The sequence below is a fragment of the Psammomys obesus genome, unplaced genomic scaffold (genome assembly GCF_907164565.1).
Source record: "Psammomys obesus unplaced genomic scaffold, mPsaObe1.curated_primary_1811, whole genome shotgun sequence".
NCBI classification, from domain to species: domain Eukaryota; kingdom Metazoa; phylum Chordata; class Mammalia; order Rodentia; family Muridae; genus Psammomys; species Psammomys obesus.
In genome coordinates this window covers 15709024-15733511 of record NW_026585504.1, presented here as the reverse complement: position 1 = coordinate 15733511, position 24488 = coordinate 15709024, and the positions used below count along the sequence as shown (strand labels likewise).

At 54.9% G+C, this 24488-nt stretch overlaps 1 protein-coding gene across 1 annotated transcript in view; it reads right to left on the bottom strand.

The window, feature by feature from the left end:
* Positions 1–22854, bottom strand: part of Sptbn5 (spectrin beta, non-erythrocytic 5) — a 38517-nt gene extending 15663 nt beyond the window's left edge. Inside the window, exons 1-32 of the mRNA XM_055613844.1 lie at positions 22744–22854; positions 22424–22591; positions 20085–20201; positions 18366–18523; positions 17731–17959; positions 16322–16953; positions 14723–14861; positions 14389–14621; positions 13989–14142; positions 13697–13897; positions 13404–13610; positions 12188–12305; positions 11182–11276; positions 10958–11101; positions 9768–9920; positions 9364–9494; positions 8902–9141; positions 7905–8192; positions 6785–7025; positions 6524–6663; positions 6287–6386; positions 5551–5721; positions 5090–5254; positions 4498–4712; positions 4009–4195; positions 3588–3788; positions 3252–3368; positions 2094–2239; positions 1573–1708; positions 1221–1366; positions 320–434; positions 106–216 (exon numbers count right to left, since the gene is read on the bottom strand). Coding sequence (XP_055469819.1) covers positions 106–216; positions 320–434; positions 1221–1366; positions 1573–1708; positions 2094–2239; positions 3252–3368; positions 3588–3788; positions 4009–4195; positions 4498–4712; positions 5090–5254; positions 5551–5721; positions 6287–6386; positions 6524–6663; positions 6785–7025; positions 7905–8192; positions 8902–9141; positions 9364–9494; positions 9768–9920; positions 10958–11101; positions 11182–11276; positions 12188–12305; positions 13404–13610; positions 13697–13897; positions 13989–14142; positions 14389–14621; positions 14723–14861; positions 16322–16953; positions 17731–17959; positions 18366–18523; positions 20085–20201; positions 22424–22591; positions 22744–22854 — 5709 coding nt within the window. The remainder of the gene's footprint in view (positions 1–105; positions 217–319; positions 435–1220; positions 1367–1572; positions 1709–2093; positions 2240–3251; positions 3369–3587; positions 3789–4008; positions 4196–4497; positions 4713–5089; positions 5255–5550; positions 5722–6286; positions 6387–6523; positions 6664–6784; positions 7026–7904; positions 8193–8901; positions 9142–9363; positions 9495–9767; positions 9921–10957; positions 11102–11181; positions 11277–12187; positions 12306–13403; positions 13611–13696; positions 13898–13988; positions 14143–14388; positions 14622–14722; positions 14862–16321; positions 16954–17730; positions 17960–18365; positions 18524–20084; positions 20202–22423; positions 22592–22743) is intronic.
* Positions 22855–24488: the final 1634 nt, after the last annotated feature.

The following is a 24488-nucleotide window of genomic DNA, read 5'->3' as shown; positions in this document are numbered from 1 at the left end:
CTCGGACCATGCTCTGCCATGCAGGACAGGCTCAACGGGAAGAACAAATGGGCCAGGCTGGAGGGCCTGTAGGGGCCTGAGAGGCAGTGCCAGCAGCCTGCTTGCCTGTGGCTCCAGGCCTGCCAGCTCGCGTTCCAGCCCCTCCTGTCTCTGCAGCTGGGTCTCTACTCCATGCAGGTCCTGGGCTATACCATTAGGGAGGCTTGTAGTTTTCTCCTAGGGCAGAGAAGGGTCAGAGCAGGCCAGGAAGGGAGGTTGGGGCACTGAGCCTGGGAGATCCACTTTTAGAAGGGGACCCCGTTCCTCTCCGAGTTCATACCTGAATCTGGGTAAGGACTTCTAGAAGGTCTCTGTGGACTCTGAGGGTGGCTTCTGCCTCCTGGAGCCGGCGACCTTGGGTATGGGTCAACTGCCACAGCTCGGACCAGGTAGCCCTACCACACAGAAGAGCAGCCATGGGCCAGCCTGTGTTCTCTCCCTGGTCTGACCAGCCCTCTCCACTCTGGGTGGAATTCGTGGCTTCCCCAAAGCTCCTGAATGGGGCTTCCCTGTTGAGCCTTCTGCTTTGGGCTCTCCCTCCCTACACCCTTTGCTTCCTTTGCCACGGGAGCGGGAGCGTAGCCATCACCAGGAGTGTGGCCATGTGCGCTGCCCCGCCATGCTCAGCACTTTACAGCTCTACTTTCAAACACTGCCTACATCTCTTGTGCCTGACTTTCAGTATGTTAACTGATCTCGTTACAAATGCCTAGAGCAGAGAGTTCCTATCTCTTCCTTTTTCTGTGTGCTCACAGGCTTCTTCCAAGCCAGCCTTTCTGCTGAGGGTTAGGAGAAGATCCTGAGCTCGTCTTAGGCTCACAGGTTAGAGTAGGGCCCACATCAGCAGGTGGGGGGACGCCTAGGACTATTACATGGAAGGGCTGTGAGTGTAGAAGCCCGGAGCTCATGGGGGTCTCCTCTCTAGCTCGGGTGGTTTCTTTCCATAGCTCCTCCTCCAGGTCCTGGAAGGCAGCAATTGGGAAAAGTGTTCCTGGGGGCTGGGATATCTGGCTGGTACCTCCAGCCTTATCGTCCATCACAGACCACAGCCTAGGGAGGCGTGGCCTCTCAGGGACTGCTCCCTCTATAGTTGAGCAAACAGGACCCTTTGCTAACAGCCCAAGACACGGGGCCAACACCCTCCTCCAAACCCAGGCCCTTGCTTGGGCCATCACACTCACTGTAGATCTTCCTGCCTCTGGTGGGCCTGGGGGGCAGCGCTATGCCCATGCTCTAGTAGGTTCTTTGCCAGCTGTTGGCAGATTTCTACTCGCTGGGCACCTGTTTCAACCTGGTCCTGAAGCTTTGCAAACTTAGTGCAGAGTTGCTAAGGAGAGAGGGGAGTAGATGACAGGATAGACCCAGGCAGGGTATTCATTGACAATGTAGAGTTGTGTGGCTGTGGGGCCAGCGCACTCCACCCCAAAAGGCATATTCCATGACTCTCTTATCCCTTCTCCATCCAGCCCAGCGGGACTAGCCCCTGCCACCCAGCATCTGCCTCCTATGTCTTCCCTGCCCCTGACCCCTCACCAGCACATGCGCATGGTCCTCTCCAAAGCTGTCCCCGCCTCTGGCCACCTGCTTCCAGCTTGCCAGGCAGCTCTGCAGGTCCTCAGCTTCTCTCATGAATTCATGTAGTCTCAGGGTCCCCTCCAGCTCCTGACCCCTGTGGCGACAACCAGGGTTTCCCCAGATGTTACCTGCCCGTTCATCCCTCTGGGGACCTGAGTTCGGGTGGAGATGGGGCTGAAGAATGGAGCTATTCATGATCTTTGCCCAAGCCTGTGACTTGGGAAGAAGACCTAGGGAGACCAGAGTAGGGGACAGAGGACATTGTCGAGAGGTGGAGAGCTGGGACTCAAAAACCCAAGGCCCTGGGAAGTGGGCCTTTACTGAGAACTTCTAGAGAGGTGAGAGACTCATGGCAGAAACAGCCTTCTCCCGGGGCATCCCTAAAGGCCTGGGTTCCCGCCAACATAGGGCCATGGCAGGGATGGCCAGTGGTCAGGGCCTCTGTGCCCACCGACGAGAAGGTCCCTAATGGCCCTCACCGTGCATCTGCCAATGTCTGTAATGCCTGTAGCTGTTCCCGCACTATGCCCAGCTGCTCGGAGGCCTCAAGTGCTGAGAGGGTCTGGAACCTTTGCTCAAGATCCTCCACGGAACTCCAATAAAGAGTTAATTCCTGCTGCAGCATCTGCCAGCGTAAGAACATGGACTGGGTGGTTCTTTATCTCTCTGCACATCTACCCCCAACATGACCTACCCATCCGTCCCCAGGCGTTCATTCAATAACTCACACCTCTTACCAGTGTGCTCATCCATCTACTGTTTATCCATGTTTCTCCTGCTCAGCTTCCCCACCCACCCGTTACCCACTTACCCAATGCCGATGGCACAGCTGTCCTGCAAAATGAAGATATGGTCTCCGCCCTCAGAGGGCTCACTACTTAGCATGAAAGAGTAAATGGTAGGAAGACCGGGCCGAGGAAGGGAGGGTACGGGAGGTATCATGCTGGACCCCAACATCAAAGTGTGAAAAAAATAGATAGAACTAAGCAAGCTTCTCTGTATGCTTGGCACATGGAGGCTCCGTGAGGCCAAGTCTGCAGGCATAGCCTTCAGGAATAGCTCACTTAAAGTCCTCAGCCACAAACTACCCCAAAACAGTGACTTCGGGGGCATACAGGAAAGCATCCAGATGGGACATTTCCATGATAAGAAGCAGGAGCACAGCGGGGCTGAGGCTCTGGAGCCTCATTGTTGGTTCTAGAAATCCACTCTGGCCTCCCTCCTTCTTACCAGGAATGCTTGTGGGAGGAGATGGGTTTTAGGATGGCGACTGGGTTAACAGAAAGGATCGTGTTGAGAGCCCAGGAGGAGAACACCTATGAAGGGCATGGGGTGGGCTGGAGCAGGTGACAGTACTGGAAGATGAAGCGAGAGGAGACAGAGGCACCCCAAGTCTGCATGGAGGGGCAAGTCCGGGTATGAGGCCACAGATGGCAGAGCACTCTCCTGAGTCAGGCTGGGGACTGGCAGAAAGTGCTCAGGGGTGAGGGTTAATCAGGAATTGGGCACGGAGTGGATGGGGACAGGAAGGAAACAGAGGGGTTCTGTGTCTCAGGGAGAAGGATATACCCTTTGGGGTACAGCAGACCTCCTCATGGTCCACTGTCACCCGTGTGGAGATGCACAGAACACGGTACCTGGTGTTTTCTGATGAGAATAATGGTGGCTTCCTCATCACTTCCATAATCCTGACTGCTCACCAGAGGCCGCTTGTTCTCCACCCAGGCCTCAATTTCTGACACATTGGAAAAGTACTGCAAAGAATGACATGGACTCACCTTGTTGCTCTTAGCTGGGACCCTTCACCACCCATCCTGGTCACCAGCAGCCTGCAGAGAAGCTTCTGTGTGCTTAAGAGAAACAGCTAACTCTTAGCACACAACTCTCATCACGGGCCTCCCTGAAAGTCCCACAACTCCTCTCTACCACAGCCGGACCACTGCTCTGCAGACCCCATCCTCCTGGCCTCCTACCTGCTGGACGGTGACGGCCTGCTGCAGGCAACGGGCTCGAGCCTCACACGCCTGCTCCAGTTCTGCCCAGTGGCCTTCCAGCTTCTGGCACCGTTCCAGGATATGCTGAGCTTGGGGGTGCTCAGAGGCTGCTAGACTCTGGCCAGAACTTAGCACCACGTGCATGTGACCTTTGTGAGCATTCACCTCAGCCTGGAGCACCTGCCGCAGAACAAAGGGCTTCCCTTAGCCACAGAGGTCCAGATTTGAATCACGGACATGTCTCTGGTTCGAGATCATCAGGCGCAGCATGGCTGGAGCAAAGTGAATTTGGAAATCGGGACATGCTGAGGAGAAGAGTTTGGATAGCCTGAGTGGCAGGGGGCTTTTAAGGTCTGGGGATGAGATGGTGAGGGTCCTGGGAGGAAACAGGTGGCGCTACCTTGTGCTTGCCTTGAAGTCTCTGGGCATCGCGCCAGCACTGGGCAGGGCAGGTGGGACTGGCACTGGGCATGTGCTCCGCCACCCATGTGAGCTCCAGGTTGCTAAGGAGGTTAAATCGGTGCAGCTCAATGGAGGCCTGCAGCTGCAGGTTTCGGGTGGTCAGCTTGCTCTGCAGGGCCTCAAACCTGGTAGAAGGAGTAAAGATGGGGGCCGAGGGAAAAGAAGGAAGAGAAGGTCATGGTCCTCTCCTCATTCCCACCAGGGACCCGTAAGGAACAAAGCCAGAGACTAGAGGAAGACCTCTGGGGGTAGGGAAGCCTTTGACTTCAGTGATGTTCTGCTTAGGATACCTAACCGCCCTGGCATTCCCACCCAGAACGACTCCACTCAGAAAGGGGGGGAGGCTTGGATGCCCTCAGGCCCTCTAGGTGCCACTCAGTCCTTAGGTTTACAAGGCATGTGTGGAGGGTGAAGATGGAATGGCTACCTCTGCTGACACTTCTGGCTCTCCTCCAGGATGGTCAAGGAAGTGAATGCATTGTGTGTCCGAGAGAGGAGGGCAGCCATCTTCCCGGCCAGCGCCTGGCTCTTGTCCTCTAGTTGGCAGTGCTGTTTCTGCAGCCTCAGGCTGGAGCACAGGTCCTGTCCCACTTCCGTACTCTGCAGGGTTCCCTCCAGATGCTCCATCACCTCCCTGACATCCTGGGGAAGGCGAGGAGAGGTTGCATTCTCACCTTTCCACTGCAGCTCAGCAGGCGACCCTCCGGAAGCTCCGAGTCTATAGCGCCCCTAACCCCAGATTCACCAGGACCACCAGGACCAGATTCACCACGTCCCTCCAACTAGTGCGCAAACCACTTCTGTATCTTCTCTAGGGGACTTGAGTTGTGATAATCACGTGCTAGACACACAGAAGATGTTCTTGTGGTGGCCTGTGGCAGGGCAAGGCCACACAGCCTCCTCGGGGGCCCGAGCTCTGCACATGACTTTACGAGACCACTCTTTCCAGCTGCTCTGTTCTGCCTTCTCCCATCCTGCCCCAGCCGTGTCCTCAGCCCTACCCCACATTCCCCAGCGACCTGCAGGAGTTCCAGGAGCTGGCCCTGCTGTCTGATTTGCTGTAGCCTGTCGCCTTGCTCTGCCATCTTGTGGTTCAACTCTTCCCACTTGTGAGTCAGGCTCTGAAGTCTGTCCTGTATGGCCTCCTGTGCATATGGGTGGCTTTGCACTAGCTCTCTCCCAGCCTGGAGTAGAGACAAAGGCCTGGACCATTTTGCTGAGCTGATGGGACCACCACCCAGCGCAGCATGCTGCACCCAGGGGGCAGGAGGCAGGTTGCTAGCTGCGACTGTTTTCTGCTAGCTACCTGGAATGGTGGCAGCTTTCTGAGCTGATTTGGGTGCCCATTTAGGGGGACACCCAGCTAAGTGAAGGGAGCAGAGAGGACCCTTCAGGGACTATGCTCCGTAGAAACAGGCAGGGCATATGTGCTGGGAATCTGAAGACAAGAGGGCCCTACACCTCTGTCCAGCGTCCTCACCTGCCCTAGGTGCTCCACGTACCCACGGGTGGCTAATAGCTCATTCTCAGTTATTTTTTGCCACTTGAGTTTCTGCAGAATGTCGCTGTGTGGCTGGGAGGGTTCATCGGCCACCCTGGGCCACTTCTCCTCCATCCACAGCATTAGCTCTGCCACAGCCTGTTTCCATTCCTGCCCGAGAACCAGGAGAGAGTGGGCCTCAGAGCCCAGGGTGAGGGGCGGCACAAGGACCTACCTCTAGGGAGAGTGCTTGGTGGGGAAAAACAGGGCCCCGTCTTAATTCTTGGGTACAGAATTTTTCTGATCCCCAAATGGGACAAGGACACTGTGCCTCAAAATGTGCCTCTCAGGGTCCACTCCTACAGACAACACCAGATCACATGTGGCTGTCTTGTTCTAACAGGCTGTTGTTCTTGAAGGCCTGGCCTGGCCTGAGAGTCACTCTAGTGCCTGCACAAGCGCCAAAGCTAAGATCTGAAGCCGCGTCCATCACCCATGCAAATCCTGGTGTGCCAGAAGTAAGGGCAGGTGTGTAGTAGGATGAGAGGCTCAGTTAGTCAAGGGGTCCTTCTCTGAGAAGCACAGTGACCACAGCTCCAGCTTCCTCTCAGAAACACCCAACAACTGTGCTTCCAGGGTGGGGAAAGTGCTCAATAAACAGGATCGTCCTGCCTTGGTGCAACTGTGGGCTCCTGGGCACTGTTTCTGGAGACGCCTCCGAAGCCTAGGGACTCACCTGCAATTGGAGAGAAGCCAGCAGCTGTTCCCTTCTCTGTTCACTCCTCTCCTGGACTCTGGTCCACTGTGCCTGGGCACTGTGCAGCAGCTCTCTGATCCTGGAGTGCAGGGAGAGGGCAGGGATCTTCTCTGCCCGGAGGTCCCCCTCTTAACCCAAGGGAAACCCACCCCACTGTGCCTCAGGCAGCAGCAGTCCGTCCAGGTGCAGAGAGACTGCAGCAGGCAGATGGCTCACTTGTGCATGGCAGGGTGTTGGCTCAGAAGCAGCTTCTCACCACGTGCCCCCAGGGCCTCTGCCCGGTATCCCAGGATGCTTCGGAGCCACCCCAAGCCCTGGTGCTGCTGCAGAAGGCTCTGGGCCTCTCCTATGTCCTCCTGGTATAGAGACTTGAGGTCAGCTCATCCTTAAGACCTTCCTGCCCACCCTGCCTTCTGGACCCAAGGAGGCCAGCCTCCTCTAAGGGCAATAGGATGACACCCCAGTTCTATGTTTTACCCCAAGATTGTCTTGGTGCAGTAAGGCCTCATGGCTGGCACAGGTGGTGATGAAACCATCCGCTTCTTGGCCAAGCCTCTGCAGCTCCAGCCCCTCCAGAAGCTCCTGCTGTCTCTGCTCCCACAGAGCCTTCAGCTGCTGGCCCTGTTGGCCTAGGAGCCTTAGGGCGCTGGCCACCTTTCGGGACTCCGGGGAGTCTGAGACTGCCACCAGCTGGCTCTGCGCCTCCAGCTGCTGCAGCCTGTGCAAAACAGACGTTAAGTGTTAAACCACACCTGGCCCTTCTCACCAGCTCCTCCAGCCCTTCATCAGCGAGCTCTGAAGGCAGGGTAATCAGAGGCTGGTGAGTCCTATTGATTCACTTTTTCACAGGACAGCTGTGCCCTGTCCTGTGAGTAAGACGGAATCCAACAGGCCTAGCAGAGTGCTCATGACTCATGTCATACCCTCCTCTAAAGTAGATGGCTAGCGGCATGCTGGGATAACGCAACTCAACAGAGATCACCCAATCCACATAGGCCGGCTGTCAGGGCCACTGGAACCTTTGACCCAGCAGAACAGGTGCTCCTTTAGGCTTGATGCTGCCCCCTCATTTTGGAAACAGGTGGCTGTGGGAGCCAGAAAAAGCCAGCATTTCCTCTAAGTAGCTGGGCGTGTGTAACAAGTGGAGGGGCAGCTGCTTGTTTCTCGGGGCCTGCTTGATACCTGCTAGGCCCCTTGGAGCAGGGGAGGGTCTGGGGATTGTACAAGGTGGCTCTGCTGGCTCACAGGGCCGTACCTCACTTCGGTCTTAGTCCATTGGTGGGTCCTGGGCCCTCTGACTGCCGAGGCCGGGAGAGTATGCCCTGCTCAGGATGGGAGGCCAGACTGTGGGGTAGGCCACCATCACACCTGAAGGAGAGCAGCTGGGCTGAAGCTCAGAACCTCTCTGGCAGCTGAGTGTCTGAGGGCCCTTCCCGAAGTGTGCAGGCAGCCTGACGACCTGAAAACCCACCTCCTGAAAACCTACCTGCAGAGCCATGCTAGATACCAACCTGGCTCGTGACTCTGGAGACCACATTGCTTTTGGCTTTCCTTTTGTGAACTCAAACCCCCCACCCCACCCCCAGTCTGTCCTGACCTCTCTTGCCACAGGCAGATCTCCTCCTGTAGGCCTCCATGCTTCCTCAGCAGCTGCTGGCCGGAGCTCACATCCTCCAGCTTCCCTTTGCTGCACAGCTGAGCCCGGATGCTCTCCGCCCACAGCAGCAGCTTCTGGCTCTCTTGTAGGATGCCTCGCTGGACCCGAGCCTCGGTCTGGACCTGGACCTGCCCGGCCACTTGCCCATGCACTTGCTTTAGCAGCGCCTGCAGCAGCAGCAGCTGCTCCTGGAGCAGCCAGCTCTCTGAGGGGCCTGAGTCCATCACCCTGCAAGATATTAAACGCTACAGTCAGTGCCGGAGGCCTGTGTCTCCCAGGAAAGTGGTGAGCATTCTGAATGCCCACCCCACCCCTAGCTAGAAGCAGCATGAACATGGGGCTCTCCCTTTCTCTGAGTGTTGGGAACCAGACCCCATCCAAGGCTTTCTCAGAGGTCCTGATGAAAGGACAAAGGGGACGCTAGTTCTGTGCCCTTGCCCAGGGGCAGGCTGTGCAAGGTCCAGTCTGGGGCCTGGGCCTCGAAGGAGTTAAGGTTTCAGTTCCTGGGAACTCGGCTTATCAGTCCTAAGGCAGCTGTGTCTGAGGTCTCCTGTGCTCTCTTGCCAGCATTGTCTGATTTAGCTTTCTAATGACCTTGGCCAAATAGTAAAGAAGATGCTGTACTTCTTAATAAACTTGCTTGGCATAAGGCAGCTTGTGCAAGACCTCCCAACGCCAGCTTTTCTGTCTTCTTTATCTTCTCATCTCCTGGCCCTCCCACTCGAGGCTTGTCTAGGAAGGTTGACCTGCTGGTCAGGTCATGAGAGGAGCACATTCTCATGCCAACAGTCTCTGGCCTCTGCCCGCACCCTTCCAATAGCACACCTTGGCCACCTTCTCCCCATCCCAGTTCCTGTCCCCTCCCTCATTTTATTAGGGCATCCTTCTGTCCTCACTGACTCCCTGACCACCATCACCATTCTAAAGCTGGCCGTACTCTGTGGCTGCCCTTTGGAGGTATGAGATCTTCTTCTCCAATGCCACGATCTTCTGCTGGGTCTGCTGCAGGGTACAATGGCTGCCCTCAGAGCCTCCTGGCCCCAGAACCTCCAGCCTGCCTATCACATCTAGCAGTTGGGCTCGTATGGGTCCAGACTCCTGTAGAAGATGGCACATCTCCATGCCACGTGTCAGCTGTCGGCCTTTCTCCTCCTTCAGGGCCTCCAGCTGCTGCCACCTGAGCAGAGGATACAGGGATGTATCCATCAGAAGGACACCTCTCATGCACAATGTCACCTACCCATCTGAGGCCCTGGACAGAGCCTGACAGGAAGCTTCTAGGCTGGTGGCTCTCCCTTCTCTAGCCTAGAAGGCGATGATACCAGCTAGCCTCCCCACCTGTATGGTAGGAGGCACTGAGCAAGGGCCCTTGCCTCACTCTTCATCCCCTTATCGTCACCTCTGGTGAAGGTCCTCCTGTTGCTGTTGGATTTTCAAGGTGTGTCCTGGACACCTCTGCTTCAGTTGTTCAGCAGCGCTGATGACCTCAGCCCAGTGGCCTTTTCCAGTGGCCAAGGTCGTGAGAAAGTTCTGAGGAGAAGGAGGACCCAGGGCTCTGGGAGGCAGCCTCTTCTCTCCCCACACCTACTTTGGGCCACAAAGGGTTTTGGGATGCTTAGTTCTAAGACATTTATCTTGCTGGCTTGAGAAGGGAGCATCTGAGTCATTAGCCCTCAGAGTCAGTCAGGCCTACGGCTTTAGACCCTCCCCAGACAGGCCTGGAGCAAATGTGGAGAATGGGGCAAAACAGTGAGGCAAGGCCAGGGTGGTGGGAACTCTGGTCTCCCTTAGCTAGTGGCTTACCTCATATTTAAGCTGGGTGGCCTCTAAGCTGTCACCCCGGGGCTGCAGTGTCTGGAGCAGGGCGGTCCGCTCCTCTAGCCAGCGCTGGAGCTCTCTACAGGACCTGTAGAAGCTAAACAGAGCTACTGCCTCCTCCAGTCGGGCCCTGTGAAACTGAGGAGACAGCCACGGTCAGGGTGAAGGGACTGTGGCCCCACGGGAGGGCGGAGAGGTCTGGGATGTGCCCCTGTCCACCCCAAGCCACTAAGAGGATCAAGTCTCTACTCCACAATTGTGTCACATCTGCCCCTTGATAGGTAGCAGAGGGAGCTGGTGAGAGCTGAGGGTTGCCATGAAAGACCCACTTCTGGGTTAGCTTCTTATTTGCTCAATGTCCTGAAGCCCGCATGCCACCCCCCCCACCCCCCAAGGCTCTGCTCTAGCTGCTGCCTCACTACTCTCAGAGCTTCAGGGCCTCAGCCTCCTTCCTCAGGCCTTTCCTCAGCTTTTTCTCAGGACCCAACTGGCTTTCCCAGGATTGCCTGCCCTTGGATCTGTCTTATGTCTCTGTTTACATATCCCTTCCTCGAAGGTGTCATCCTGACCCCTAGCTAACCTTCTCCAGTCCCCATACCACAGCCATTTAAAGACTGACGAAATCTTAGTCACAATGTAAACTCCTTTATGGCAGGAAACACATCAGTCACTGCTGTGTTCCTGGGATCATAAGACAGACTCTAGCTCGGTGGGTCTCAACCTTTACTGACGCTGCGACCCTTTAACACAGGTCCCTCATTTGTAGTGATGACCCCAACCGTAGAATTACTTATATTGATACTTCATAACTGTAATTTTGCTGCTGTTATGAAATATAATGTAAATATCTGGTAGGCAAGCTATCTGATATGCAAACTCCATGAAAAGGTTGTTTGAGCCCAAAAGAGGAGTGACCCACGGGTTGAGAATACTGCTTGTGGTAGGGGCATAATAACTCTCCCTCCCTTCTTCCGGTGCAGGGAATTGAACCTTAGGACCTCAGGTCTGCCAGGCAAGCATGATTTCACTTTTTGGGGTTTTCGGCTTGTGTTTCTCAGGCTGGTCATGGCTACCTGGACTTAGATAATCCTCCCACCTCAGCCCTTAGGGCAGCTGGGAATCCAGGCATATGACACATGCTCACCTATAAATATTCCATGAACGAAGAGCATTACCTTTGCCAGGGCCCTTAGGTTTTCATAGTTCTGGCTCAAGTGAGCCTGTGTCTGGAGTATGGCATTAGAGTTTAAGTCAAAGTCATATTCAGCCTGGAGAGCTGCCCGTGGGCCTTCCCCTAGAAGGCCCAGGGCGGACACCACCTGTGTAGAAAAAAGGCAGTGTGTCCACACCCAGCTCTTATCGAGTGACAGGATCTCCACCAAGATGGGGCCTGTGGTACCTGGGGCTTCTTCTCTGTGGTGTGAATGACGGGTATCCTGCTCTGGTTGTTCCCCAAGTCTTTCAGCTCCCGGGCATTTGTTTCCAGGGTCTCTTCTGGAAGCCGAGAGACACATACTGTCCTAAAAGCACTGGATTCAAGGGCTGCTTGGGGCCCTCCTCTTCCCTACCCAGTAGCTCACCACAAGGTGGGCCAAGGTCACCCAGAACCTATTGCTTCCCCATGCCTGATTCTGTGTGAAGAGACCACCGGTCCTTCCCACTGGGGCTCAGGGTCTCTCAGGACTGCAGAGCTCACAGACCCGGAACAGGTAGGACACTATCTGGGGCTACACTTGGGTAGAAAGGCGTGTCATTACATGAAGTAAGTACCATGGGTGCCCAGGGGGAAGAAAGGCCAGATGGTCTGGGTATTTAAACAGGGCAAGGCAAGGCCCACTGGAGTCTGACAGAAAAAAGAATAGTCGCAGAGGGGAAGGGAAGGTGTGTGGTGGCAGGAGCTAGGCAGAGAGGAAGCACAGGCCAGTGCCCCTCCCTGTGAATGAGAGGACAACCCATGTCTATCTTTCTGTCCTCCGTCCCTGGGCAAGTGTGGACAGCAGCAGCAGACCGCTCAGAAATTGCATACAGGCATAGTAAAAGAGTAGATACAGAAAGGGGAGGAAAACAAAGAGATCAGAGGAAGACCCGGAGAATTTCAAACTCTACAGAACCGACATGACCTAAACCTTGACATCATCTAAACCTTGCTGGTGTGACAACCCCCTTCCTGTGGCTGTCTAGAGACAGAGGCAGGGACATGCTGCCCTGGGTGACACAGGGTGTTTTTTTTTTTTTTTTTTTGATGACTCCAGTTACTCCTTTCTGCTGAGTTCAAATGAGCTTCCCCTGAACTTCTTCTATTTGTTTGTTTGTTTGGGGACGCCCCAGACAGCCACAGGGAAGATGTGTGACCTTCTCATTGCTGACAGACTTTAGGCTTTCGTTTGGGGTCTGTGACCTTGTACCTCTGGCGGAGGACATCCGCTGGTATAAACATTGGCTGCTTGGGGCTGCTGAAGCTTCGGTCTCATGCTTAGGTCCTCCAATTCTGTCAAGCCTTTTCCAGTCTTCCGGAGGTTCCTCCTGTAGAGAGGGGCAAAGGTTCTGTTTAGGTGACCACGTGGCTCGCCACCGGGCAGAAGGGCAAACTCTGTGCCTCTCCTCCAATAGTGGAAAAAGCAAAGACTGAAAAGGCCAGGAGCCAGGCCTAGCTTTGCCTACATCAGGTGGGGATAGAGGACACACAAAAAGGGACGCCATAGCTCCCATTATTAAGTGACACTCTGGGAAAGCCGACTTCACAGTGCGGGAAGACACCACTATTGCCCTGTAAAATGCATTGTGTTCCTATGAAGGGGTATCACAGCCCAGCCAGGGATGTGTGTGTGTGTGTGTGTGTGTGTGCTGGGGGGGGGGGGGCGTTGTTAGAAAAAGCCTTGGACTAGGAATCAAAAGGCCCCTTTGAAAGAGACCACAGATCTGTTTTCAAAAGGATTAATCATGGGGGCTGCAGAGATGGCTCAGCGGTTAAGAGCACTGTCTGTTCATCCAGAGGTCTTGAGTTCAATTCCCAGCAACCACATGGTGGCTCACAACCATCTATAATGAGCTCTGGTACCCTCTTCTGGCATACAGGTGTACATGCAGACAGAATACTGTATAAACAGTAAATAAAGAAATCTTTAAAAAAAAAAAAAAAAAGGATTAATCATGTGACCTGGGAGTAAACACAAAGGAAAAGGCCTGAGCCTTCCAACTGTATGGCCAGGTTGGGTGAAGCCATGTGGAGGCCCTAAATGCAGCTTAAAGGGTGTAAGGGACAGAGCTGGACAGAGAAGGGCTAGAGGGATGTGAGCCTTCTTTGAGGATTTCTAATTAAGAAACTAATAGTGACTTCAGATCTGGGCAGACCTAGCCAAGCCCAGCTGTGTTTGGTGGCCTGGTTTACACAGACAGAATTCCAAATGACCTATAACTGGAGATGGGAGCAGCGGTGGAGGTTTCGGGATGGGGGGGTGGGGTAGTGGGGAGGTTTGGGTAGGTGGTGGGTGGTGCATGACCAGCTTTGGGCAGGGCCACAAAGACCCTCATTGGGGGAGGAGCCTACAGCACCGCTGCCCCGGAGAGACCTCCCATTTAGCGTAGGAGGCATGAGCCTGGCTCCTTTCCATGCTCTCGCACCGTGTGTGACACTAGGGCTGCAGCAGCCCGAGCCTGATCCTCCAGCTCCCGCAACTCCGCCGCGAAGGCGCTCACGCCTTGCTCCAGGCGCAGGTGGCGCTGCAACAGGGCCTCGGCGTCTACCTGGTCCTTCCCGCAGGATGCGCTTTCCAGTTGCTTCTGCCGCAGGAGAAGCCAAGAAGCCGCCTCGGCTGAGTCAGAAAAGTACTGTGGGGGAGGTGGGAAGGGCTGAGCGCTAGCAGGGGCCGGCGAGCCCAGCCGCCACGCGCCTCGCCCAGCCTCGCGCGCTCTACCTGCCCAACCAGCAGCGCTGTTTGCAGCCGGGCGCGCCGCCTTGTGGCTGCAGTCCAAAGCAGCCGCCAAGTTCCCTGCACTGCTTCCGCCCTTTCCAGGGGGTCCGGCTGTGTCGGGGTCCCTCTGACACTGAGGTTGCGTCCCCTCTGCATGAGATCTGCACACACAGCCTGGTGGCGATGGAGTTCGGTTTCCAGAGCCTGGCGGGGTTGGGGAGGGAGAGGGTGACGCCCGGCAGTCCCGAGCCTGACTGGTAAGGAGGCCGGGATGTCAGAGAGCGAGAGTGGACACCTTGTGTTTCTGCAGAGCGGTAGCGATCTGAGTGAGGTCCCGGCCCAGCGCTGCCGTCTCCATTAGCCGCCCGTGCTCCCGCAACCAGGCCTCCTCCTCCTCACAGCTGTGCAAGAACTGTGCCCGCTGCAGGCTCTGCTCTAGCAGGACGCGTCTGGGGGACAGAGAGGGACATGAAAGAGTTCGGCGAGGGGCAGAGCATGGGGAGGGGGTTGCCCACTTGCGTCAGACATGCGTCCCTTGGGCAGCATTCTCCCAGAATGGCTTAACAAATAAGACGGAGGCTTGTGGGCTCGGGCGCAGAGAAGGTTGCCTGGCAGACCGGCAGGATTTCTGCTTGGGCTGGAGATAAAGTTATAGGAAAGTTCTACAGAGGGTTGAGGAGTTGGGGCAGACTCACCGGGCTCTGACAAGAGACACCAGGCTGTGGTGGAGCTCTGTCAGGGCCAGGGCTTTAGCCTGCAGCATCTGCACGCTGGTGCCCCGGGAGGAGTCCAGCTGTGCCGTGTGGCGGGCAAGACGGTTCACGTTGGTCCTGTGGGCTGAGACCTGGGCCTCCAGCAGGTCATGCCTCTGCAGCAGCACAGCTGCTTCTGCCAGCTGTTGGCCGCAGGCTGTGGAGCTGGCCAACACCTGGGCAGAGACGGGTGGTCAGTGCATTTCCAGGTGCTGGGTGTTTGTGGGCAGCAGCGTTGGGAGAGGCCCTCCCGGAGTTCCGCTCATCGACTGCCCACCTGCAGCTCCCCAAGCTGGCCCGTGGCAGCCTCCACCGCCCGCAGCAGGCTCAGCACTGCCTGCGTGCCCGCCACCTGCTTCCTCTGCTCCTGCAGACATTGCAGGAGCTTCCGCCAGCGCCCGGTGATCTCCTTCTGCCTAGATAAGAAGAGGAAAGGATGGTCTAAGGCAGGCTAGCGCAGGGAATCCGCTTGGCTGTCCTGGAACAGGGGTGCCTCTCGAGCCGGGTAGGGTATGGATGTGAACAGCCTGTCGTGGTTGGGAGGGTGTGTTCGCTATCAGAAGGGAGCCAGAAAGGTTCAGATGTACACACACACACACACACACACACACACACACACACACGCACGCACGCGCGCGCGCCCCTCTTGTCAAGCTTCCATCTCTGTGGATAAAAACTGTCTTTCCAGGCACACAGATGTTTAGAATCATGCCAGCTCAGTTCCCTAACTTTGATCTGTTTGCAAATCCTGTCTGGTAGTATCTTCAGAACATATCCACTGACCTGGGCAGTCACACCTGTAATCTCAGGGTGTGGGAGGAGAGGCCAAACTGCCAGTTTTGAGGCCAGCCTGGTCTTCATGGTGAGTTCTGTTTCTGTGAGACCCTACCTCAGAAGTGAAATAGAAAGCTGTACTGAGAACGCCACCGCTTTGTCACCTCACCCAGGACTGTACTCCAGCTCCGTAGCTAAATGGGCCTTTGCCCTTCAACCTGCCCCAGCATCCAGGTGAGTTCAAGGCCCAGCCCGACCTCCATCCCTCTTCTTTCCTGGCCTCATCTCCTGTGACTTAGTTACGCCCTGATCCCCTACCCCTGGGCTACTGTAAGCTGTGTAATCACTTTGGGGAGCTGTTCTTGACATTCTGTCTACTCAGGACAGTCTGTTCCCCATACATGCATGACCAGCTCCCTCACTTCTCTCTGGTTCAAGCCAACTTCCAGGGGCTCTTCTCTGGTGAACTCTGCCACATCCTCCTGTGTTGGCCTGCAGCGTTTTTATTTGCCTTTTTGTTTGTTTGTTTGCTTTTCTGAGGGCTGAATCAAGCATAGGCTCCACATATCCTACCACTGAGCTAGACTCCAGATGCTCACTTGTTGTTTGTTTGTTTGCTGAGGGAGGGTATCAAGACATAGCCCTGGCTGGCCTGCTATGGAGACCAGGCTAGCCCTGCGATCACAGAGACCTGCCTGCCTCTGCCTTCCAAGTACTAAGATGAAAGGCGTGTGCCTTCACACCTGGCCCAGCCACTGTTTTTTAAACTGCTCTCACATGCTTGGTTGATTTTTTTTCTTTCTTGTTTTCCTTGAGTGCTTTCAGCTTTAGAAGGGAATTTTTGCTGGCCCACAGCACTGCTAAATATTTGATAGTAGTGTGTAGGATGCTGTGGGCACTGAGTAGGCACCTGTTTAGTGACTACCCAGAAAGAACCCTGCTTTACCAGAAGGGATAAGCTACAGCTGGCTGTGAATTTGTGCATCTGTGGGAGATTACCTCTTTAGAGGGAGTCCTGACTCCACAAACCACCGCACCCTTCTGAGGGCTGTAGCGAGGCTCTGGCTTATTGTGAGGATAGGTTTACTTGCTTAGAGCTCACCTGCGGGCCACATCTGCCCAGCTGTGATACTGTTCCTGCTGGAGGATGTCTGCGATCTCGCCCAAGGCCTGGAAGCGCCCTTCCTGGGGCAGGATACCAGCCTCCAGCATGCCCAGCCTCTGGGTGGCTGCCTCCACCTCGGCTGGGTCGGTGAGGGAGGCTCTGGCCTGCTCTAGCATCTGCTCTGCCTCATTTAAAAAGCTCTCCCGGAGGGCTGCCTTGCACTGGAAGCGGCAGGCCAGAGTGTCCAGCCGTCCCAGCTGGAGCAGCCTCTGTTGCATGGCCTGGCTCCTGGAGGCCTCTGCCCTCTCCAGCTCCGCCCAGTGCTGGGCCAGCTCTGCAGGGCCCAGGCCCTCTCGAGGTTGGAATGGCCTTCGGTTTTGGGTTCGGAGTGTTGTCTGCAGCTGGAACAGCAGGGCCTCTGTGGCTCCTCGCTGCTGCAGCCGAGGTGGCTTTTCCTGGGCATGGAAGGAGGCAAAGGCTGCCAGTAGCTGGCGCATGGCAGGCAATGTGTCTGGGAAATCCCGAGCCTCCAGCTGCACCTGCTTCTCTGCGATCCAGGAGAGCAGATCAGCCATCAGCTGCTCGTATTGAGCCTGCAGCGCCTCTGTCTCCTGCAGCTGCAACAGGATCTGGTGGAGGGCAGAGCACATTCAGGTCAGGCTGCACCTCTGGCGGGCCTCAGAACGAAGCCCCGCCACTGGGTGCTAAGTGCCAGCCCAAGCCGTCCAGGTCAGCTGGTACTCCTCCTCTCCGGTGAGGGTGCACTAAAATAGCTCCTGTTGCACCCCACAGAGGGGCAAGAGCATTTTACATGCATACCCAGGAGTCTGCAGTACTCTCTCCACAACTGGACTGCGGCCACATCTTGCCTTCCTCCATCTAATTATCCCCCTTTGGCCTCCTCTGCAGTTCCTCTCTGAGTCCTCTTGCCCTTTACTCCCTGTGCCCCACTCTCTAAATGTGCTTACCATCCTTGGCCCCACACCAACATTAAGACACTAACCCTGAGGACAGCCTTTCCAGGTCTTGGCCTCTGCCATCGCATCCACAGCGTGAGAGAGCCCCCTAAAAACATGGACTCAGTGTAGCGCCTGCTCCAAAGAGCCTCTTCTGTGCCTGTCCTTGAAGACTCAGCTCTCTAAGCCTTTTAATCCCATTAGAAGCTCAACAGTTTTTGAGGGCAATGGAGGCAGAAGACCAGAATACCACTTCCCTGGCTTCTCATATATGTCAGGCACCATGCTATACTTTACTCTCTTGGATACCCAAACAGCCTTCTGTTGTTCAGGAGTTGTCACCTCCATGTCACAAGAGTACAGAGAAGTGAGGCAATTTGGCCAAGGCCATGGAGCCAGTAAGGCATCTGGATAGCCAGTCAGAAGAACCTGCCTCTGTTTATCACCAACCTTAACCAGCCTCCTCTGGGCTGTCTGCCCCTGGTGCAGGCGGGAGAAATAGTGGTAGTACAGGGACACGTAGGTCATGATGGAGCGTTCGTCTGGATGCAGGGCCGCCACATCCTCAGGGTCCAGCAGCTGGGCAATGCCTAGCTCCTGCTCAGCCACTCGGAAGGCAAAGGAGAGGTTGTGCAGAGGGCGGTCTGGGCTCAGTGAGCCGTAATCCAGCAGGTCCGGCCTGGGCAGAGCAGGAAGGTTCCTCAGAGAAGCCTTTGGCTTATGTTAGCCACCCACTGCTTGGTGTTTTCCTCTGCAAGTCTCAGGCTGGAGTATAAGCAGGACTTGATAGGAGGGAGGGTTAATGTGGCTGAGGGGCTAGGACACAGGATGGGGTGGGCATCCCCAAAGGGCAGAGGCAAAGCTGATGACTCTGGCACCTCAGGGAAGGAGGAGGGGCAGGCCTAGAGCAGGGTACTCTCCATTTATTAATGCTCAGACCTAGGTACTCTCTATTCATGGCCCACTTGTTCCCCTCTTTCCAGGCCCTGGGTGCAGAGGGCGTTTGGAAGAGCAGGTGGGATTCCATTACGGGGGGGGGGGGGCCTCTGGGCTCAGTGGGTGGAGGCTCGGGCTCTAAGATGCACCTGTGAGCATGGAGGAGGGCATTAAAGCCCAGCCCATCACTCCAGCTCTGGGAGAAGTCAGTGATGTCCACATTGGTGTAGCTGGTCGTCTTCCGCTGACACCATGCCAACAGCGCTTCCTTGGCGGACAGCAAAGCTGCACTGGCCCCGAACTCCTCCTGGTAACACAGGGCAGCGTGGTAAAAATGTGGGATGGGTGGAAGGTATCAGAACCTTCAGGGTCACATTGACATTCTCCATGAAAGGGAGGTGGGGGAAGGCCAGAGGAGCCTCATCACATAGCAACCTTTGTCTCTGGACCAAATCCCCAAGCAGTCTTCCCAAGGGGTCTCAGATGAATTCTCAGGGCAAAGGAAATGTCTGATTTTTTTTTTTTTTTTAAATAACCTTTAGCGATGGTGACTAAGCTCAGCAGCATATGTGACCGGGAACATAGAGGAGTCACACATCATACATTGAGCGCTGTCAAGCCACGGCCATGGATAAGAAGGTGTGGCCTGATTCAGCTGTGTGATCAGGGCTAAGGTATAGTTCCAACGGTCTAACGCTTTAGGTTTTCAAAAGGAAGTTATCTTTTCCCCCTTAAGGCCCTATTATGCTATTGTTAGTATACTGGACTGTTCCTTTCTCCTGCTTTCCCACCTCATGGCCCGGTCATGGTCTCAAGACCCTTCTTCCTAATAAAGCTAACCCCAGAAGAGTAAGTATGTATCTGCTCCTGTTACTTAGCAACAGCCCTTCTGATGGCCAGCCATGGAGCTAACTGACCTGAGGCCTCAGTATGAAAGATGGGGCTCACCACAGTCCTGCCACCCCAGGCTTTCTTTAGGACAGGCCACAGGCTTTTCATCTCAGCTCTCCGTCCTCTATGGCAGTTACTGTACCTCTGTACACCACTGAGGTGGACTCTCTTTATGTATTTAATCTCCCCTGGTGGTGCCAGTGAAGCATGCCACAGAAGCTAGGACAATGCCCAGGATCCCAGATAAAATCAGGGAGAAGGCCTGAAGGTGGCTGCAGAGGGTGCTGGGAATAGAACTCAGGCTGTCAGCTTTAACAGCAAGCATCTTTAACCCTCTGAATCAATTCATGGGCCTTCACATGGTGAGTTTTGAAGGGCTTTCTGGGTGTGTTAAATCCATGGCTTTTCTTTTCTTTTCTTTTTTAAATTAGGGTCGCACTCTCCAGTTTGGATTACCCAACCCACTGGCATAGAGTTAGGAGTAGTACTTTGGAATTCATAAAACCAGAAATTTGACAGATGTGAGGACATTATACTCATATTTTCTGAGCTAGGTATAAGGGAAAAGGAGGGAAGATGGAGACCATGAAAATACCATCTCAGTGGTATTCAAGATCACGGGGACCTTGGAAACCTCTGAACTGGAGTCCCTTTATGTATCTAATTTCCTCTGGTGGTGCATTATGCCCTAGTGAAGATGGCAAATGCCAGTCCAGGAATGAAAGTGCTTGATGACCAGCCACCCTGCCCCTCACCAGTGAGTGACCTGTCCCCAGTCAGTATGAATCCCCGACTCTAGTTCTTATTTTAGCACACGGCAACATCCTGGGTTCTTTGCCCCTGGACGAAGGGTCAATATTCATTTAATGAACACCAATGGTCTGCTGTGTGTTCATTAACATGGGTGAAACGGCTCCATCCCAGAGGCTTGAGGGGAAGCCAGGGCTGGGCTTGAGGCATGGGAGCCTGAGACATACCCTGTCCAAGGAGATGTGGGAAATCTGGAAACGCAGAATAATGACCCACAGGAGTCCCAGGATGAGTGACTGGTCTCCATCCACAATGTTCTCTGGCCCAACGAAGGGTATAGGCACCTGTGGGCACAGTTGATTGGGCTGAACCATGAAGCCTATGTTCCTGGGGAACAAGGCCGTGAGATGGAGGGCTCGTCCAGCCTCCCTCAGGCAGGGCTCCTCAGGGGAGAGCAGGCAGGGAACAACGCCAGAGAAAAGATGGCTTTCCAAACAGCTGGGATGACAGTCCAGGCCCCCCACAAGTGCTCTCTAAACAGGTAAACTAGACTGGGCCACTGGGTAGAGGGCCCTCAGGTGTGGCATTGGAAATGCAAATTCTCGGGTGAGCTAAACAGATAACAGCCTGTGTCTGCCTCCTTCTCTTAGCGCTGCTGCATCTCGGGGGGGGGGTGCCTGGGTCCCTGGAACACCCCCAAACCCCAGTCTTCGGTCAGTGCTTTATCTCCAACAGAACTATTAGAAGTTCAGAGTCCCCAGCTCCACCCAGTCATATTCCCCAGAGCCCGGGCTCAGGAATCTGCTGGGTGAAACCTTTGGTCTAGATCTTGCTCCTTAGATAGGAGGACTGGCTAATCAGGACAGGTACACACCAGGGCCTCCCAGGATCTGCCTGTTGCCCTGAATCACGTGACACGAAGCTGAGGAATTCTGAGGTCAGGATTTGCTTGTGGCATCCCTGGTGCCTGACTCTAACACGGGCCCCGGTGTCCTTGCATAGGCTGGTTGTCCCGGGTATCGGAAAGTATTAACCCCCACATTTCCAGACATCCACATGCTTATCCCCTTTCTTCCTTTAAGCCTCTACTTTGGGGTCGTTTTCTCAACATGGCTTACTAGAAACTCTGTATTTGACTGCATTTTTCTTCCACCTAAACATCTGCCCCCATCCCTGCCATTGTGGGGGCTTTGGTTTTGTTCCCTCATTTTCAGTTCCTAGTAGAACTGACGTACACCAGACAATAACAAAGGGAGACCCTCTATGAGACCAGAACAGCCAGGAGCTGACCGCTAGCCTTGAGAGAGGAACATCACTGGGCATTATACCTGTGGGTGTACTCTGTCACACCCCATTGGCACCTGGAGAATGCACCTCCCTCTCTCCCTGGCCCGTTCACTCCTCTGTATTCACCTTAGCTTGGCAAGACATTGAGCAAAAGAGAGGAGTCAATTCTCCCAGCTTTGGGATTAGCAATATCAGCTGATCAATGAACTTGATCGAGGCGGGAGGAAATCAGCAAATACCCAGGACTTTGGTGCGGTGGTAATAGTGGGGTGTGTGTGTGTGTGTGTGTGTGTGTGTGTGTGTGTGTGTGTGGTATGTGCAGTATGTGTCTATATATGTGTATGTGTGTCCATATATGTATGTGTATGTATGTCCATATATGGATGGCTCACACCCATCCTAGATTCCTGGAGGGAATAACTAGCTCCCAGGGCCATTGCCCCTGGATCTGAACACAGCCTGGCTTCCTGCTCCCTCAGGCTCTGGGGAACCACAGTGGCTTCCCCTCCAGTGGCTTTTGTCTCCCCTTTGCTTCCAGACTCCAGGGTGATGCATGTCACCTCCATCAGGACACAGGAGTCACATATACTTAGGCTCGGCCTAGCTGGGCGGTCTCCGTGGCTTTACAGCTTCTGGGTCAGCTACTTCACAGCCTTGGTGCCTGAGGCCAGCGGCCAGTTCACCAATGTAAAAGGGCCCTGCACAGCCCAGCAGCACCAGCCATGGGGGTCCCTCTGAGCCATGGAAACTCTTGCCTCTTTTTTAATGACCATCTCTTTGGCTAGTCTTTTTCCCAGGTGACTCTAGTGTCTTCCTGAAACCCTTCTCGAGAGAGGGGTCTTACAACTCTTCCCCTTGCCTGGACCTACGGCTGGGATATGCCCTTCGTTTCCTCCAGTCTATGCCAGCCTCTCGAGGGCACCCCTGGGCTTGGCTACTTGGCTGATGATGGATCATGCCAGCTAAGTCATTCTGGATCTACATGTCCAGGTTTATGAAATGAGAAGGCTAAGAACACTCAGATTCTTTCATTGAGGAACCCTGCAATCCTCCCTTATTAGACAGTGCTGTTTTGAATCCTGATGGGGATGAAGATTGTTCCTGCTGTGGCCAGCTGGTGGCTGTCTAAGTCAAGGTCACTGTGCAGGGAGAGCTTTGCAGCCACCTCCAGTGTTCAGGCCCAGATCTCCCACTCTGCCTAAGGCGTAGCTCTCATACAGATGACCTCTGCTTCCTCCTCACCTAGATGTTCACCCAGAAACACCTTCCCAGAACAAACCTTGGCCCTGAGGAAGGCCAGTGCGTGGCTGTTGTTTTCCAGGAAGTGTACACGAAGGTGGCCTGGACTGGGCACCGGTAGGGCTTCCCCAGAGATAAGCTCCAACAGCCGAAGGAGGTGGGCACCGTCAGCAAGCTCCGTGTACAGGTTCTGGATCCTGATGCCCACCTGAGGAGTGGATTGGGACAGATGTGGGGTCAGCTCAGCATCGCCCGCCAACCCCGTGTTAAAGCCTGGAAGGGGCAGGCCAGAATAGCTACAGGCAGATGACCACAGAGCAGGCCACTGGCCAGAACTGGAGTTGCCCAGGCCTTACTTACCCGGCCTAATCGGAAGATGTTATTGATCCAGTTGGTAAAGGTCTTCTCCTGCATCTGCGCATGCCGAGCCTGGAGCTTTCGGACATGGCCAATCTCATACTCACAGTCCATGGTCAAACATGGACTCAGCAGGGCCAAGCTGTGGGCCTGGTCTCCTCCTCAGGGACACTGCTGCTAAGGAGCTGTTGGGATGAAGGGGCAACTAGCCTGAGCCTGCACCTCTTTGAGGGTGAATGGCAACTGGACATTTCCGTGTCTGGAGATGATGGGGTCGTGGAGGCTGCAGAGACGGATGACCCTCCCTCCCACCAAGAGTCTGAGTTCTGACATATTGTCTCCGTGAACGATAGAAATTATGGGTTGGGGCCTAAGCAAGTATGAAACCTGACTGGTAGCCTGCACTTGAATGACCTAGAAGTCACCCCCCCCCAAACCCAATTCCCAGATTCTTCTCTGAACACCTACTGCTTATCCTATCACCACTGCCATTGGCCCCTGCTCTTTGGCTTAGCTTTGGCAGGCAGAAGGAAGATAGGGCTTGCTCACCTTGGTGGTTGATGCCTGCGTCCCTCACTAGGAGGCCCCACGGCTGGATGGAGATACCAGATAGCAGAGCTTGGGGAGCGAGAAAGGCGGCTGGAAAGGTCAGTTTGGAGCCACAGCATGGCCCTCCCCTTTGCCAGCCTGTCAGCACACAGACAGCATTGTCCTCCCACCTGCTAAAGGGCGGGGCCCAGACAGGACAGGGTGGCTTGAGAATGCTCTAGACTCATTGAAAGGGGTCCTCCTCTTTCATCCTCTACCCCTGGCCGCTTCCCCTGTTGGCAGGTGAGGGTCTTGTTGGCTCTGGCGAGAACATTGCAGGACGCTGAGGTATCCATGGCGAAGATTTCTGGCTGGAAGCTGTGGGCTCACTTCCTCTTCTGCATCCCATCCTAGAATGATGGAAGGAGCAATCTGACAGCCCCACCCTGGGAACAGCCACATCGAGCCATAGCATCCTGGGCTCAGCTTCTCAGGTCCTGAGCAGATCTGGGCCACAAGCTCAGCTTAGCATCTTTAAACCAGTGAAAGATGAGTGGTGACAGGTGAGGGGACCGGGGAAAGCAGCTCCGGCTCACAGCTTCCCTGTGAGCAACAAGCCCCTCCCAGATGCTGTGTGTCAGAGGTCCTGCTCTCTCTTCTCAGAGACCTGGCCACAGGGACACCTCCCTGAGGTAATATAGCTATCTACCCTCTCAGAGCCAACAGGACATTCACACACAGCCATCTCAGAGACTGGGACCCAAGTTTAGTTACATATATAACCCCCAGGGCAGGTGCTCACACTTCCTGACTGTAGCACAGGAAGGAGCCTACTGCCCTCTTGAGTAGGCTGCCTGGTGTTCCAGACCAAAGAAGATTCTGAAGGAGGCTCCATAGTCCTTCAGGTCCACTTCCTGTTTTGTAGGGGAAGCCTTCAGCCATACCACCCTAAAGGTGCCCCGTCTCATCTGTTAGGGAAAGCTCCATTAGAAAAGCCTTCTGCGTTTGAGGGACTCTGATCTCAGCCCCTCCAGGTTTGTGTGATGTGAGGTCTGAGGTTAGATAGGACTGTATGATGCTTTGTTGATAGGTTTAAGCAGAAGTGATTGTTTAGTTGTTTGATGTGGGGCTGGAGGGATGGCTCAGTGGTCAAGGGCACTGGCTGCTCTTCCAGTTTCCAGCACCTACATGCAATACTGCAACTCCAGTTCAGGGGATCT